We start from the raw sequence: 18883 nt of genomic DNA, 5'->3' as shown, positions 1-18883 counted from the left end.
GTAAAATATTTATATTCTTAAATTTAATTTGGTTGTATATTATATATTTTTCTTTGTTTATGGCTAGCTATTCTTTTGAGTTTGAGGGTGTGCATATGCACAATTTTTTTCAATATTATTTTTAAGCATATTTTTATTTTTTTTACACCCAGCTTTATATGTTTTGATTGATCGCCTTACATTTTTTAATATTCTTACTATTATTATCCTTTTTGCCATTTATTGTTCTTATTATTGTGTTATCTATATTTTAAACGTCTTTCCTTTTTTTGAGGGTATGCACACATGATGTGTAATTACAAACATAAAAAAAAAGGTAAACTAGTTTCTTGTGATCTATAAAATGATAACTGAAGAATATGAAGATAGAATTCAAGTAACCTCTAGTTGCTGGTTAAGCAAATATAAAGGCAATAATAATAACATAAAGAGTAAGAACATAAGTAAGCCTAATAATTTGGTTATTCCCAATTTTAATGTTTGCTTGGAATCGCTAGCTTTACCAATAATAAAATCAAAAAATGATTTGGAATGCATAAATGAAAATAAACAATTAAATAGATTAAGAAGAGAACGAAAAAAAAAAAAAATCGATGATACAAATATAATAAATGATGATGATGTTTGTTCTATTTTATTAAGAAGTAAAGCACTTAATGAAACATGGAATAATATGAATAAATATTTGAATTGTTATATATATAATTATGTAAATAATATAATAGATAAAGAAATAATTTTTTTGAACAAACATTTATGCCTAAAAAATGACAAGGTATCTTTATTAATTATAAAAACACAAATGTGTCCATTTGTAAATTTAATGCAATATAGAATATTAGTAGAACATTTGAAAAAAATCAATAGCCCTGACGAAGACAAAGAAAAAGATGATACAATATATATGGGGAATGAACGTACAATACCTGATAAAGAAAATAATATTTGTGACGATAATAACAATGGAAGTAGCTATCCGTATAGTATCAATGATAAAATGCTAACACCGGTTTATACAATTTTAACTAAAAAAAAAAACATTATGGCATGCATAATAAATGTGTATCATAATGATACAGTGGAAAATATAATTATTCGAATTATAAAAAGAATAAATAGTAGTATTAATAATAAGCGAATACAAATAGATAAAAATAATGTTGACGAATTATTTCATAAAGTAATTAAAAGACAACACAAAAATGGGGTTTTAGTTATATTTATTAAGAATTATTTAAAATTAAAATCATCTACATTTAGTGCATTTTTATTGTATTTAACTCATTTAAAAGAAATTAATAATATAAATATAAGTGTGATTATAACAAATTGTTGTATCTTATCCGGTTTAAGAAATTTAGATAATATTATAACAAAACATTTGCATGTTAATATTTATAATATGTATATAAATTATTATAATTTAATGGAAAATATAATGTTCAACCCTATTTTTAATAATGCACTTTTTAAATTAAAAGATTATAACACATTAATTGATTATATATTTTTTTGTAACCATAGTATTAGCTTTTTAAAATTAAAATATATTATTTATATGTATATACGAGAATTTTTTGATAAAAAGCTTTTATCTTTTCTAAACATACCATTGGAATATTTTAATGAAAAAGACATTAATGAAGAAAATAATCAAGAGTGTGTCACAAAAAGGGGTAGCGAACGCCATGACAATAAAAATGAAAAGCAGTTGGAATATACCAAAAAAACATTTTCTATTTATAAAGGTGAACTGATTAAATCTTTAAGTTGCATTGATGTAAAGAATATACATAAAAAATATGCACTTTTATTACATGCAAGTAATTTTTATAAAATTCATATTAACTACTTTAAAAATATGGGAAAATCAAACATACTATATATTATTGATATGGAAAAGAAAAGAAAAATTGCAAATCAAGAAAAAATGATAATGCTAAGTAACAAATCTATTCCCATATCCAAACAGTTTCATGAAAAAATCGATAAAAATAAAGATACGTTTCAAAATAAAAGACATAATGACTTCTTACAAGATAACATAAATGCTTTTAAAAAGGGAAACAAAGAAAATAACACATTGGGTAAATATGATATGAACATTCAAAATAGCTTAGAAAATGAAAAGAATGAAAAAAATTCATCAAATGAGCATAATAATATTAAAAAGTGTAATAATAAACGAATAGAAAGAAATGGAATATTGAAATATGAAGATGATACTAATTTGATAAATGGTCATATGAACAAAAAATCAAAAATTAAGCATGAATCTTTTCATATATGTATAGAAAATTTTAGCTTTATATATAATGAAAAAGAAAGTAACGATGCAAAAAATATGAAAAATGTTATTGTTCAAAAAATAGAGGGTAATGAAATTAATGAAAGTACCGAATTTGTAAAAGCAATTAATAAAATAGATAGGTATAATACCACTGACAATATGAATGAAATAGACAATTCAGATAATAACGAAATAACCTTTTTGCCCAATGTAAATGGATTAAATAAGGGGAAAGATATATCGTATTCGTTTTTATTAAACAGAGATCTTATTAAACATAAATTAAAAAACAATGGGATATTTCAAAGTTACTATTATCAAAATTATAGTATGCATAATTTGTCTGAAAACTTATCACCAATCAATAGGAACCAAAATAATGATTTTATGAACAATTGTGATTATATAAAACAATATGTTATAAATAATTTATTTAATCACATGAAATCTGAGCATAATATTGATGGATTCCAAATTCTACAAAAAGAATGGGAAAACAATGAATATTTAAAAATATATAAATATGAAGAAAATATTGTTTCAAAAGCAGAGACATGTAATACTGATGTTAATGATAAAATAAGTAAAAATAAAGGAAATAAAAATATTAAGAAGAGTAATGATGGGGAAAAATATATTTACACTAAGGAAGATAATGAAAATGAGAAGAAAATGGAACTATTATATTTACATAAATGCCTAGTTAAATCGATCTGTATAAGAATGATTGAACTTATTTATAAAAAAACTAAATATAACATATGTTTATCTATAATTAATATTATTTTAAAAAATATTCCAATATATACATCATTAAGAAAAAGAGTAAAATTTATAAAAGACTTATTTAAAAAATATGAAAGAAGATATATTATACAAAATTTAGAAAATTTAAAAACAGCAAGTGATGAAATAGACAAAGAAATAAAACAAATCTTAAACACAATTTGTGATTTATTTATAAATCTTTACGTTACTAAAAAAAATATAATAAAAAAAATTATAAATGATATTTTCTCCTTTTTAAAAGATACTTCTTATATTTTTAGGTTGGAGGAATATATAAACAGCTATAGAGAAAACAAAACAAATTCATCTCCCTCTTTAAGCATGCCTTTTTTTTTGAACAAAATATATTTTTTGATTATTTTTTTAAATGTATCAATTGTTGTGAAAAAAAAAAACGAATACAACAAGCGGTTTTCAGGTTATGAAAATAGCAACAATAAGTTTACCCCAAATGAAAATGATTATAATAATCAGAGTGAATTGAATAGAACACCAAAAAAGGAGATGTTCAAAGAAGTAATTAATAGCCATATAAGTTGGCATCAAACTTCAGTTGGTGGTACGAATAAAAAAATACCATATACTGATTTATCTCCAATTAATATAAATATCGATTATGAAAATATCACTGAAATGGGCAAAAATAAAGATACAAATAATAATATTTCCAAAAATAATGGTAATAATTTTGATGGCATTATGGATAATAATGAAAAAATTGATATAATAATAGAAAACTATTTGAGTAATATGAATACTGAAGATATAGATACAACATGCATTGAGTTCATTTTGGTATTTTTCTGTGAATATTTATACTTTCTTTTAATACCATGCGTATATTTACTTCCACTGGCAAATTTATGTATAACACATGAACATTCAGTGGAATTTTATGATACATTTAAACCTAATTTGCAAATGAAATTATTAAATGTCCTTTATTATAACAAACTAGAATTAAAAGATATAAACTCAGTTAATTTTGATTTTTCTTTGAGTTATAAGTCTGTTGGATCAGTAAAAAATTTGAGAAACTGGAATGAAAAAATGAGTAAGCAATCCCCTATATTGGACAAATCCCGAAGAAGAGATTATTTGGAAGTTCAAGACAACAAAATGATTTCCAAAGAGAACCCCAAAAATCGTAAATTAGACGATATGAATGATGAAATAAAATATTTTTCTTTTGAGCATATTGGAAAAATTTGTGAAATTGAAGACCTTGTGATTATATTTAAAATAATTCAAGGAATGAATATGAAATATATGAACATTTCCAATATGTTTGTTGAATATATTAATGTAAAGTTATATATAGATACACATGAAATCAGCGAAAAGAATATCAACAATATAGGTCGTGATACTCGTTCCGGGACAAATAAAAATAATAATGGAAGTAAACTATCCTCATATTGTTATAGTAAAACATTTCAAGAATTATTTTATAAATTTATGATAGGAATTATGTCTCTTTTTTATTTTTTGAAAATAATTCATATTCCATCAATTTTTTTACGAGACAATGAAACAAGTTTCGATTCAACGTCATTCATTAGTTATGATAATCAAAATAATCAAAATATATATGATGATCATAATAACCAATATAGTACGAATAATGAGTTTGCACTAAAAGAACATATATCTAAAAATGCACAATTTAATGAACAAGATCAGCAAGAAATTGGAGATGATAAAAATGTATTAGCAAATGATAAAAATGGACAATTTTCGACTTTAATTGAAACAAATAATGATCCAGGTTATAGGTATAAAAATTATGTTTTCAATATGCTGAGTAACATTAATCTGAGAAAGCTTGTTTATGGGAATAGTTACTATATTAATTGATTTGCTTTGTGTCTATACAAAAAAAAAAACCTTCTCTTTTTTTCACTTAACATTTTTTTGCATTTATGATCATTATTTTTTAATGATGAGCTTTCGTTTATCGTAATTATATACTCCCAATTGTCTCTACACTATATAATACATATATATAGTTTGATTTTTTTTAATTTATGTCTTTAATATTTTTTATGGAAAACTACCATATTTAAAAATTTTATATTTTTAATTTAATTTTATCACATTATACCAATATATTCATAAAATAATCAAACATATAAAAATATACACACATAATAGCTTTTTCCTTCATATTCACTATAAAAAATTAAAAGTTCATTCAAAAATGATCTTATTCAATTTTATACAATGGGCATTTAAGTGGTAAAAAAATGTGGTTTATATTTTTTACAGGCAAAAAATATATAATATATAATATAGAGATAGACTATGATGCATTAAGGATTAATGTCTGCTAACACCATAATGTACATTATAAGTTACAAATACACTTGCTTTATTCATATTTAGTGTTTATTTAAAAGTAGCTATAATTCCGCAAGCATTGATAAAAATATAAACAAATATGCTCAACCATTTTTTCTATCTATCTTATAATAAACGATGTAAAATTTTTTATGAATAAAAACAAATCAAAACCAGTATGTGCATGCACATATAATTATGTATAATGATCTGTATAAAAGCCTTTGCATTATATTTGAATAGTATATAATGGATTAACTGGATAACATCCATTTTTTTAGCTTTTACTAAAATTGCTTATATATATAATTTTTTTTAATATATAATTAATAATATTATGTATAAAAATATATATAATAACACATAGTAATGCATTATATATCCAAAATTAATTTACATTTATATTGAATGCTATTTCCTTTTGTTGAATGTTATATATTAAATACTATGTAAGAATTTAAAAAATTAATTGAAAAAAATTAAAGGCACGTTTATGTAAATAAATATATATATATATATATATATAATATATATTATATATGTAATTAGCAATTTTATGCAGTTTTATATTTTATAATTTCTATAGCTATATCCAAAATTAACTTTATATATATTATAATATTTTTTCGTTATATTTATATATAATTTTTGTATATATATACTTATATTTTTTTGTTTTATAATTGCCTTATTTAACAGTTTTCTTAAAAAAAAGGAAAAATATATATAGTTATAGTTTTTCAATATGAAAAGTATAACTTTTTTCGTGTTTAATATATGCTCCATCCTAGCCCTTTTATCACATTGTGAAGGTAATATAATAATTAAAACATAGTAATTTTTTAAATTTGAAAGAATATGTATAAAATATAATAAGGAAAAGTACATATATATAGAGAATATACCTATATATATTCTGCATGTAAATGAAACTATTTTTTATGTTGATTAAAAATTATGATTATATTATGTGAAAAAAATAAACAAAAAAACAATGAATAGTGAAACGATGCACATACATAAACATGTAGAGTAGCTATGTGTATAAGAACATATAATGCATTATGTTATAAGCCGATTGGTTAATACATATATATAATTTATAGCTTTATTAGCTATATATTATAAATAAAATTATTTTTTATTTTAACTATTCATATTTCTATACGAAAGCTAAAATAGCTTCGTTACGTCATTAGATGTTAAAATGTGCGCATATATAGCTCTATTAATAATATTGTACATATTGGGTGCATTTATGTATATCAATTATTATATATACTATATAAAATATTTATATATATTCTTAAATTTATGCTCAGATAACGACATATACTCTTTTGATATCGTAAACGAAACAAATTGGCTAAAAATCGCAAAGAACATTTTTAAAGGAAAATCCCCTTCAAATTTCACAATCATACCTTTTAATAATACGGGAAGTTCAAACGATAACGAAAGTAATAAAGAAGAATCAGTATTATTAATTAGAAAAAAAATAAAATCAAATAAAAACCATGACAGTAGTATAATATCTGGAGATACTGTTAATGGCGATATTAGTGATTTAAATTATACAGCAAGTAATTTTTCTGATAATAGCGAAGATATAGAAGATAATCAAAAATACCCAACTACTTCATACAACTCATTTAACCATCTTAATTCTAATATAGCATTTAACGAAGAATCCGAATACATCGAAATAAATTCGGAATCAGATTTAGAGAATAAAATTAAAGATATAAATATTAAAAGCAATTTAGAAGAAAACAACACAATGAATGAAAGTGGTAAAGTTGATAGTAAATATGAATTGACTGGAGATGAAAAATGTGGTAAATCATTAAAACTAGGAAATATTTCAAATCAAACAAATCAAGAAACTATTACCCAATCATTATCTGTTGGTGAAATATTATGTATTGACCTCGAAGGAAATGCTGGTACTGGATATTTATGGGTATTATTAGGAATACACAAGGATGAACCCATTATAAATCCTGAGAATTTCCCCACAAAATTAACCAAAAAATCATTTTTTTCAGAAGAAATTTCTGTTACTCAGCCAAAAAAATATAAAATCGATGAGCATGATAGTTCAAAAAATGTAAATAGGGAAATCGAATCACCAGAGCAAAAAGAAAGTGATTCTAAACCCAAGAAACCCCAAATGCAATTACTTGGAGGCCCAGATAGGATGCGAAGTGTAATTAAAGGGCATAAACCAGGAAAATATTATATTGTTTATTCATATTATAGACCATTTTCACCAACTTCAGGAGCAAACACTAAAATTATATACGTGACTGTCCAATAAAGAGTATAAATAATTAAAATTTTGTGAAAAGGGGTTTGACGCTCTCCCATGATTTAATATACATCACCGCATACAAGCTTGTATATATGCGTATATATAATATATGCAATAATAATTTTTTTTTATGCCCCTACATAGCTTTAGGGTACTCTTTTATCTATTTTTTTCAAATTAATAATATTTAAGCATCTTTTTTTAATATTAATCATTGTATATGTTTTTAATTTTATTATGGCTATGCTATAATTTTTATCGACAAAAATGTTTTTACTTGTATATAATTATCCAAATGATTTATTTAGATAAGTTCCTTCAATATACTGCAAAGTGTATGTACATGCATATAATTATATATACAATTCAATTATTTATGAATTTTTTTAATAGATCATAAATTATAAAAATGTGTGATTAATAATAATTAAAGAAATATTATTTTTGTGAAAAAATAGTTTAATCTCAACGAAAATTAGTAGAATATACGGAATGGATATAAAAGTATCCAAAAAAAATATATTTTTTATAAAATAAGATTTACAGGAATGTTTTTTTTTCATTTGATAAAAATGAACAAAGTAATTAGCAAAATATTTATCTTATTTAATTTTTTACTTGGTTAGCAATTTATTTGAATATCTCTTCATTATATGTTATACTATTGTTGCGGTTTTATTTAAAATTTTTGATTTACTTTTCAAGCATAGCTAATAGGTGTAATGGTATTATATTCATTTTATGGATATAGCAAATTATAAGAAAGCATATTTATTTTGTGCCATATTTTTTATTGTAAAAAAATTGATATAACAAGTACACCCCTTTTTCATTCTTTCCACAATTTCATAAGTGCGGAATTTCGTGTAGAATAATATATATGTTTGGATAAGAAAAGTATTTGTATATAATATATAAAAAAGGAGGCACAACTGAAAAGCGGAAGGGTAATTTAAAGATTTATCAAATGGGAAAAGTGAAATAACCAAGTGATGAAATAAAGTGTAAATAATAAACGTGATATTATAAGGGCGTTTTAAAAAGCAGCATAGTAACATAGCTTTATTATTTTGTTGAATATTATTAAATGTACTATGGGGTGAATTATTCAATTAAATGGAAAAGGTAAAAACAGGCATACCACTTATAGTTGGCTCATATGGACTAACATTAAGTTTCTATTTAATGTACGAGAATAGAACGAAAAAAAAATGGGCAAAAATAAATGGATGTATTGATAATGTTACATTAAAATATTCAAAACATTTTCAAGGTGGATCATTTCACTTAAATATAAAATATTTCTTTTTTATAAATAATGAAAGGATTGAAAATGATAAAGAATATAAAATATACATGAATTTATTTAAAACACCCAAAGATCAAAATATCGAAACAAATATTTATACAAAAAACATTTTTGACCAAGTATCGAGAGAAAAAGATATTTATATTTTGTATAATCCACAAAATTATAATCAATCAGAGCCCTTAATATATATTTATAATAATGAAATTTTAGAAGAATATAAGTTAATTAATAAATTAAAAAAGAAAATTCATAAAATACAAAATATTTTATATAGTTATATCGATATTAGAAAAATTACCGCAAACTTATCCCTTTTTAATAAAATTGAAACAAATAAGAATAAATGTGTAGAAGATGTTCATACAGAGAAAGGGTCGATGGGCAATCATAGTGATACTGGAAATAATAATAATAATAAACTTTTAAAGGATAATAAAAAGTTAATAAACGCATATGACATAAATAGTTTATTTCCTATTTATATGTTCTCATGCAGTATGTTTTTATGCTTGTCTTTTTTTTTGAAGAAAAGAATTCATACAGTGAGAAATGAATTGTTACAAAAAAAAAAATTTAAATAAAAAAAAACAATGATATAATACACACATTTCCTCACGTTTTCTTTTTGTTCTTTTCTCGATAAACCAAGAGTTAGCAATAGTAATATATGCTATATTTGTAATAAAGAATTAATTTTTACCTTTTTCACGTTTTTTTTTGAATGTTTTTTTTACGTCTTGTTATTTGTCTTTTATGTTAAATAACTTCGTGAAAATTCCAGAAGGTAATTTTACCTTACCTATGGTAAACATTTTTTTTTTCCCCTCATTTTGTTTTTCGAGTAATTTTCTACGTCGTGTTATATCACCGCCATAGCATTTGGCAGTCACATTTTTTTTTAATGGCTTAATTTTTTCAGAAACAAAAACATTTGACCCAATAGCAGCTTGAATAACAATCAAAAACTGATGAGGATTAATTAGACTTTTTAATTTTGAGACAAGGGCTTTAGATTTTTCTTGATAATTTAATTTATGTGCAATAAATGTCAAGGATTCAATACATTTATTGTTTATATATATATGAACTTTGTATAAATCACTTTGTTTATATATAATATAATTTTCATAACTCATTGACCCAAAACCTTTAGTTGATGATTTTATTTCATCTAAAAAATTAATCAAAATTTCTGATAATGGCATATCAAAAGTAAAAATTATTTGATCATTTATATGCTCCTTTTTTATAAAAATTCCTCTTCTTTTAAAACACTCATTCATTATATGTTTTTGATATTCCTCAGGTGTAATAATATTTGTTTTAACATAAGGCTCATATATATGTTCAATATAATTTTTCTGAGGTATATCATTTGAATTACTGGTCATAAAAAACATCCCATTTTGTGTTTTAGTTTCACTTGCTTCTTTTTTCACAGATGCAGAATTTACAGAATCTATATTAATACTATTTATATCAAAGTTTTTTTCTATTAACTTTGCTTTTAACCTCTTATCTATATATTTTTCCTTTACCTTTACTAAATAATTTACTGAAGGAGCCGTAATAATAGTTTCTACATTATATTCTCTTTTGATCCTTTCTTGGATTATATTTAAATGTAATAATCCATTAAACCCGCATTTAAAACCCTTTCCTAATGTTTCACATATATCCGTTTTAAATGAAAAGGATGTATCATTTAGTTTCAATTTATTTAATGCGACTTCTAGCTCTTTACATTGTTTATCATTCACACTATATATGTTGCAATAAACAGATGGATAAGCAATGTCTATTTTATCCGCCGCAATATCTTTTATATTTATTTCTTCGAATTCTTCATTTGTTTCATACATCTTATCTATACCAATATCTGTATTTTCGATTTGGCTCACTTCTTTTATTGTGTTTGTTTCCATAACCACTTCCTTTTTGCCAGAATAGTGTAAGTCATATTCTGCATCACATCGAGCTTCTTTTATATTTATTAAGTTTTCATTTTCTTTATTTTTAAAATTTATGCTGATAGGGTCATCCATATCACTATTAATAGCATTAGAAATATGTTGGCCGGTATTTGTCAGTGTGTTATAAAAATCGCTTTTTTTAATATTTATGTGTATTTTTTTTTTTTGTTCATTGATTTGAACCACATCATTATTGATTATAGTTTCACTAATTTCAATATCATCAAAATTTCTAATGTTTGAAGAAATATATGCAATATCCCCTTGGTATATTATATCAGTTGGTTTCATACCAGGGGTTAAATAACCCACCTCTTGTATAATATACGATTTTTTACTATTTATAAAATAAATTTTTTGTTTTTTTTTTAGAAATCCATTTAATACTTTAATGATTAATATTACTCCTTTATATTGATCATAAAAAGAATCAAAAATAACACCTCTGAAAAATGTATTCGATTTTATAGGAGGATAAGGTATATCCGTTATGATTCTTTGAAATACACTTTCTACATTATTTCCATATTTTGCTGATATTTTTAAAATTTCTTCTTTTTTAAAATCAAATTTGTTTACCAAATCATCACAAATTTTATCATATATGCATGTATTTAAATCGATTTTATTTATTACTGGAATTATTTTTATATTGTGTTTTTTTATTTCTAAAAATATATTAAGAGTTTGTGCTTGAATACCTTTACCCCCATCTATTAGCAAAATTGCACCTTCGCAAACATTTAGTGATCTTTTAACTTCATGATAAAAATCAAAATGGCCAGGTGTGTCGATTAAATTAAAAATATAATTTTTATAATTCATACGAACTGCCTTTAATTTAATAGTTATCCCTCTTTCCCTTTCGAGGGCCATCATGTCTAAAAACTGATCTTGCATTCTTTTTTTTTTAATCGTATTTGTTAATTCTAAAAATCTATCAGCTAAAGTTGATTTACCACTATCAATATGTGCTAGGATACAAAAATTACGAACGTTTTTCTGCTCAATGTTATATTTATGCAACATCTCATTATTTAAATTTGAATTTCCAATTGAAATAATGTCTTTGTTGAGGGTATCGTCATTTTTATTATCATTATATTGGTTTTTATTATATTCTTCGTCCTTATAAATATTGATATCGCTCTCTTTAGTATAATCATTTATATCTCCCTTTCCTGATATATGCCATTTTGAACTTATATTTCTCGTTGTTTTATTATGCGTTATCTCATAAAAGTTGTGATTAATTTTTTTTTTTTTTATGAGTCCTTCCCATTTTTTTAATAATAATAGGAGATTAAAACTTGGAATATAATTCAATGAGCAAATCGACCTTTTAGAACGGCCTATATTATTTTGTGTTTTATCACAACATTTTATTATCCTACTAAAACTATGCCTTTTTAAAAAGGAGGGTGTTTTCCATAACCACCATTTTTGTCGCTTTTCTCGACAAATTAGTGTATCTTTGACCAAGGATACATTTTTTTTGTTTATTACATTGTATTTAATATTACATACATATGTAAAATTAAATAGGAATATTATAAATATAGAAATGCGTAATATCCTCCAAAAGCTCAAATTGTAAATCATTAAAACGAGTCAAACAAACCCCAAATTGTACATACATGTAGTACATATATATATAATATACTCAATCATATAAAAATTATAAAAACACATATTTACTATATTCTACGCAATATAAATGCTCATATGATAGTATTTTCGAAGATTTAAAAATTATAACATTTGATAATTTTCCTAACATTTTTCTAAGTATAGCATAGTATTAATAATTTACATAAAATCGATAATGAAAGGCATTATATAGCCATTTTGTTTTTGTAACATTATTTAAATTACATAGTTAGCAAAAAAAAATGTTTAATGTGTTATTTAAGAAATATAAAAATGGTAAATAGTTATTTAAAAAAATAAAATAATATCAATATTAATAAAAAAAATATAAGCCCATTTTTGTTAAAAAAATATATTAAATAATTAGAGAACAATTGAATAAATGCATGGATAAACGATTATGAGCATACACACATTCAAAAAAAGAAAAAATAATATAATGCACGAAAAACAGTATAAAGCGGATTTGACCCGCTTCAATTAGCCAAGAGCGGCTTGTAAATTAATCGACAGATTGTGATGAAATGTTTGATAATTATTAAAATCATTTACATTTTTATTCAAAATAATTGAATATATATTTTCCCAAACTTTTTTTTGTTTTTTTTTTTTTATTATAGATTGTAAATTGTTAGGTTGTGATGCTTTATATTTATTTTTATTTTGCCAATAGAGTTTCATAGATCTTGATATTTTTTCTCGTGTTTTGCTTGAAATAGCGTTATTATTTTTACATTTTTTTATAAAATATTTTCGCTGGCCTTCTAGTGTTTTTAATTTGTAATCTTTATCATTTTTCCATTTATTTTTTATGGTGTCTGATATTTTTTTATTATGGTGGGCACCTCTCTTCTTAAAGGATTTTATCATTTTTTTTCGAAAATCAACATCTTTCCATTTTTTAATCATAATTGATCGAAGTTTCTCCTTCATTCTTTTTTTAGATTCTTCGGACAAAACTCTTTTTGTGGATTTTTTTTTTTTTTCATGCTGATTTGTTTTTATTTTTTGATCATCACCATCATTGCTTTTTAATTTACTTGATGTATTGTTTTCTACAGGTTTTATACACATTTTTCTGGTTTTGTCTGTTTCTATATGAGAAGAAATATCGGGTGATACATTTATATCCATTATTGTAGCATCAGTACTTGCCATTAAATATATAGGTATATTTATATTTTTTTTCCTTAAATGCCATTTTTTTATAATTAAATTTGTATTATTTTTTCCCCAAAAAATTGGTGCAATACTTATATTATTAACTGAATAATTTAACACCGATATTTTTTGCACTTTCCAATTTTTATAAGTTACTTTGTTATTTTTATGTTTTTTAACTATGTTATGTTGATTTGAGAGGAAATTATATTTGTGCTTTTTAGTTTTTCCATTTTTTCCATTTTTTCCGGATTCATCTGCATAATCTTCTATTGTTAAAACATGGTTCAACTTTCGGTTTCTTATTCTATTATTATTATTATTATTATTATTATTGTTTGAAGGCTTACAAATATATTTTATATATCCTCTTTTTATTATGTCATTATTACATATTTGTTCTTTCCTGCTATCATAATTTAAATGCTTTGCAACTCCTATTGATGAATTACAAAATTGGGAATGACTTTCATTCAAATTGATTTTAAATATTAAAAAAAATAGCAAAGCAATATAATATAATAACGTTCTCTTCTGTTCAATATACATATACGAAAAAAAAAGAAAGAAAAGGAACAGAAGGGAAAGGAAAGATCATATAAAACAAAAATAAAGGGCACGAGTGTCAAATAGTGGGGATTTAAAAAATTCACATTATTGTCATACAAAACAAGTTTTGGATAGCTGAAAACATGCATATATTATATATAATACAAATAATATAACTTATTAAAAAATATATTTAAATTTTGCTAAAATTATATCATACTTGATGTGTTTATTTTGTATATTAAACAATTTATCAATGTAAACTATTTTATTATTGCTCTATTTTTTTGAGATATATTTTCTCTCAATATATTTATAGCTTTTTACCACCACATAGTTTATTGTTTTGTAATAATAAACTACATTTGCCATTGAGGTCTACTTAATACACATGTATATAATGTATGTGTGTTTCCCACTTCTTAGTTTGCCATAAAATATTCGTATGTTATTTCTTTATTTCTTCTGCCTTTTTTGTTTTTTTAAGTTATAAACTAATTCATTTCAAAATATGCTTGTATATCCAAACATGTATAAATATATATACCCTTATTACGAAATCACATTTTACGTTTTAATAAAATACCATAACTATAGTTTGTAAACGAAATTTACTTATATTTACATATATATTAATACTCCAAAATAAAGTTATTATTAATAAAAAAAATATATGTTTTTTTTATTTTCCTTTAATAGAAATATAATTGAAGAATATCATTTCTCTAATACTTTTTTTTATTTTCTTCGTGTTGTTTACTGTTTATTTCATAGTGACATAAAATCGTTTAAAAAATTCATAAAAAATTACACTTAATTATATTTGTGAGAGGAAAGGTATTTGATTATTCAAATGAGTTCATTTAATTTTATTTTTTTTGTAAATAAAAATTCGAAAAATTAAGAAAAAAACCAATATGTATACACATTGTGTACCTTAATTTTAATTTATAATATTTATTTTTATTAACAAATAATGGGGATTTATTGCTTTTTTTTAATAAATGTGTTTATTTTTTTTGTTTTATAATATATTGGTCTAGCACATTTTGTGTCATCCCTTGTATATAAATTATTTCGTTGGAAATAAATTTTTCTTTTATAACGACCTAATGAGAAATTTAAATATATATAATATATTAATGCATATAAATAAGCATTTGAAAAAAAGTAATATTAAAATTCATAGCACAGTAAAAGAGCTAATATATGGATAATAAGCTTGTATATGCTTAAAATTATTTTTAAAATATAAATTTTACTTTGTCATTATTTGTGTATTAATTGGTATCAGACATTTTTAATGGCTAATTGTATATATTATAAAATATTATTATTAGAGATTAATGTGTGGGTTTGTTTTCTCACATGTATAGCTTTTAACATAATTTGGATGGAAATATTTTTAATAACTATAAAAACATAAAATAAAAGCATACTAAAAATGTGAATATATCTTATTAAAATTAATATGTTAATCATTCAAACAAAAATTCTATTTTTTATTTTCTTATTAATATTTATTAATATCGTCTTCTAATGAAATGCATTTGTTCGCTATAATTAGCTCAAAAAAAATAAAAGATGTAAAAAATGTGAATTAAAGCAAGCGATACAGACAAAAGTTTTGTCATTAACCAAACAAGTAATATTTCTTTCTTATCTTCACTAAAAAAAATTATTTAAAAGAAAAAAAATTTATAGGCAATAAAACATAACTTTTTAAAAGACACAATTTTATGAATTAAAAAAACATAATAATATATATATGTATTTACAGAGCATACACGGTATGCGTGAAATAGCGAATAAAACGAATTTTAATTTGGTGTTTTTATTTATCCTAGCCTTAGAACTTTATATTTATATACCCGTGAATATGTCTATATATGAGCCGTTTTTTTGTAATTGTAACAATATGTATATGTAGGAATATGGTTATTTCAAATTGTTGTATTTGATTATTATCTATTGTCTATTTTTTTACATTTTAAAAAAATATTTTTTGTTATTTATAATAAAATACAATAAATTATATGTTATATCGCAATATTTAAGGAATATCTAAAAAATGGAAAATATGGCTTCTTGTAGTTTATCTATAGAAAAAAGATATGACCATTTGAAAGCGTTTTCAAATAATATTGGGGGGTTAGTACTAGAATTAAAAGATTTAATAAAAGTTCATGAAATATTAATTTATAAAGAGAAACTAAAAACGTCGGAAAAGGATAAAATTAAAAAACAAGACGACTTGCTAATCCTTAAGCAAGGTAATATTCATAATTTATAAAATATGTATATATATATATGTGTGTGTATAATATATATTATTTTCCATGACTGTATAATTGATTAAAATGCAGTTAATGGAGGAACATATTTTAGAGAATATTTTCCTAAATCGAAAAAATAAAAAATTATTATTTTTAAGATAGTTTTATTACTATGACTTATAAAATTTCTATATATTCCATAAAAACAGACCAGCACATATATATATGTGATTTCTAATTATTATATATATCACTTAAATTCGAAATGTAAAAAAATGCGTATATAAAAATGTTTATTTTACATAACTATACATAAGCTAAGCTTGATATATATAAGCATAAATCCTTTTAAAAATATATCTTAGAACTAGAAATAATAAAAAAAGAGAATGTAAAAATGGATGAGCAGTTAAAATATTACAAAAGAATTGATGGCTCCATTAATAGTCAAATAAGTAATGTATCAGAAAATATCCAAAAAGTGAAATTAAATATAAATATGGAACATAAAAAGTAACATAATAATTCTTAACATAACGTTGAACGTGCATATGTTTTTACATTTGTCTATTTATTTAAAAAATAAAATGAAAAAAATAAATATATGTAAATCGGTAAACTAAATAAATATCCAAATTTTTACTTTTCCAAGGAAAATGGAAATGACAAAAAATATTAACGAAATAAAAAATGTAAGAAATAAAAAAAATAAAACAATTCAAAAAAACGAACATTTTAATGAATAACTCAAAACAACAGACTTTAATTGATGTGTTTGTTCGATTTTATCGAAATTTTGTAAATGGACATGTATGAAAACACCCATAAATATGTCTAAACACATGCCCATCTCTATATATGATATTTCATTTCTTTAGAAATATAGTAAAACTTTAAAACAAAAGCAATTGATGAATGATAAATTCTCACACCTTTCAAAAAATACTATTGGAAAAACAGAACTTTCTAAAGAAGTTAATAAAGAAAAATTTAAGGAAGTTTCTAGGGATAATCGATATAATAATATCAGCCAAATATTCAATACTAACAAAACTGAGGACAATAACACGAAAAAAAACAATGAGGTATATGCAAAAGAGCATACTTATATTTTTACATATAAAATATACATGCATATTTTATGTAGTAATATATTATAAATACAGATTTATTTTCTTTTTTAGGCTGTTCAAATGTCTAAAGAAACAAAGGTATAGTTAATATACATATTCGAAAAAAGAAAAACAAAAAAACACAAAAGAAATATATGTATCTCCATGCATACTCTTTTTAAGCATAATTTTTAATAATTTAAGAAACAAATATTAGGAAAGTAATATAAAAAGAAGCCCTACTCATTTAATTACCCCAACATGTTATATATATATAATAATTTGCATGGCATATAACCTTCGGAGGATAATACCTCCATTTTCATCTATTTTTACATCGTTATTAATTAAAATTTGTAAAAAACAAAGAAAATTTTATTATATCATAATTTTCTGTGTTGCAAATGTCGCTATAAAAATGGTGACAATTTTTTGCAAGGCTTAATTTTTTTATAAATACAAAATGTGCAAAATTTTTATTGTGTTATAGTTTATATTTCAATATGAATTTTTGTTTTAAAGAAACGAAAAATAAAATAAATAAAAAAATATATTTGTTAATAATTTAACGCATCCCGCCTTCATATAGAGTATACTGTACAATTATTTGTTCATGTATATTCTTTATAAAAAGAAAATATAAAAAATACCAACCTATAATAATAATGCTAAAGAAATGGTAGTTAAAATATGATTGAAAAAATAGCAAAATGAAACTTTCCAATAAAAATAATTTACTCCTAACATGAGGGAAATAATAAGAATAATGCGAAAGACAATAGAATAGTAGTAATTATTATGTGGTACGTGTTTGAAATGTTTAAAATATATTAATTAAAATTCTCAGTTATTCTTTACCTATTATTTTATTATCATGTGGTATTTAAGCATATATATAATTATAATTCAAACACGTAACCTCGCTCATTGTAGATTAAAAAAATATTCATTTTTTTTTTTTTACCCCGAATAAAAATTCAACTTCTTAATTGTATTTATATAATTTTTTTAAATCAAAAAATAACATGCTTTAAGAAGAGAAAAGAACCTCGAAACATTAACTACATAATATATAATATTAATTATGTTTGAATTATTTAAGCATCAAAATATGCTT

General features: G+C 22.5%; 6 protein-coding genes across 6 annotated transcripts; 4 read left to right on the top strand and 2 right to left on the bottom strand.

Moving 5' to 3' along the window:
- Nucleotides 1-343: 343 nt before the first annotated feature.
- PBANKA_0813100 (conserved Plasmodium protein, unknown function) lies at nt 344-4936 on the top strand (the record flags this gene model as incomplete). Its single annotated transcript, XM_034564291.1, has 1 exon — nt 344-4936. One exon carries the CDS (start codon nt 344-346, stop codon nt 4934-4936), a length of 4593 nt encoding a protein of 1530 aa, XP_034421102.1.
- A 1228-nt stretch (nt 4937-6164) lies between these two features.
- On the top strand, nt 6165-7739 carry PBANKA_0813000 (inhibitor of cysteine proteases; the record flags this gene model as incomplete). Its single annotated transcript, XM_034564290.1, has 2 exons — nt 6165-6231; nt 6742-7739. 2 exons carry the CDS (start codon nt 6165-6167, stop codon nt 7737-7739), a joined length of 1065 nt encoding a protein of 354 aa, XP_034421101.1.
- A 1110-nt stretch (nt 7740-8849) lies between these two features.
- On the top strand, nt 8850-9626 carry PBANKA_0812900 (conserved Plasmodium protein, unknown function; the record flags this gene model as incomplete). The annotated part of the gene is made up of 1 exon (XM_034564289.1): nt 8850-9626. The coding sequence occupies one exon, from the start codon at nt 8850-8852 to the stop codon at nt 9624-9626; it is 777 nt and encodes a 258-aa protein (XP_034421100.1).
- A 159-nt stretch (nt 9627-9785) lies between these two features.
- On the bottom strand, nt 9786-12620 carry PBANKA_0812800 (GTP-binding protein, putative; the record flags this gene model as incomplete). The annotated part of the gene is made up of 1 exon (XM_034564288.1): nt 9786-12620. One exon carries the CDS (start codon nt 12618-12620, stop codon nt 9786-9788), a length of 2835 nt encoding a protein of 944 aa, XP_034421099.1.
- Nucleotides 12621-13148: 528 nt separating this feature from the next.
- Nucleotides 13149-14378, bottom strand: PBANKA_0812700 (conserved Plasmodium protein, unknown function; the record flags this gene model as incomplete). Its single annotated transcript, XM_034564287.1, has 1 exon — nt 13149-14378. One exon carries the CDS (start codon nt 14376-14378, stop codon nt 13149-13151), a length of 1230 nt encoding a protein of 409 aa, XP_034421098.1.
- Nucleotides 14379-16449: 2071 nt separating this feature from the next.
- PBANKA_0812600 (conserved Plasmodium protein, unknown function) lies at nt 16450-17871 on the top strand (the record flags this gene model as incomplete). The annotated part of the gene is made up of 5 exons (XM_034564284.1): nt 16450-16651; nt 17020-17167; nt 17307-17346; nt 17533-17739; nt 17839-17871. 5 exons carry the CDS (start codon nt 16450-16452, stop codon nt 17869-17871), a joined length of 630 nt encoding a protein of 209 aa, XP_034421097.1.
- Nucleotides 17872-18883: the final 1012 nt, after the last annotated feature.

The sequence above is a fragment of the Plasmodium berghei genome (assembly GCF_900002375.2).
Source record: "Plasmodium berghei ANKA genome assembly, chromosome: 8".
Classification (NCBI taxonomy): domain Eukaryota; phylum Apicomplexa; class Aconoidasida; order Haemosporida; family Plasmodiidae; genus Plasmodium; species Plasmodium berghei.
Note: the sequence above shows the minus strand (reverse complement) of the source record. Positions and strands in the feature narration are given on the sequence as shown.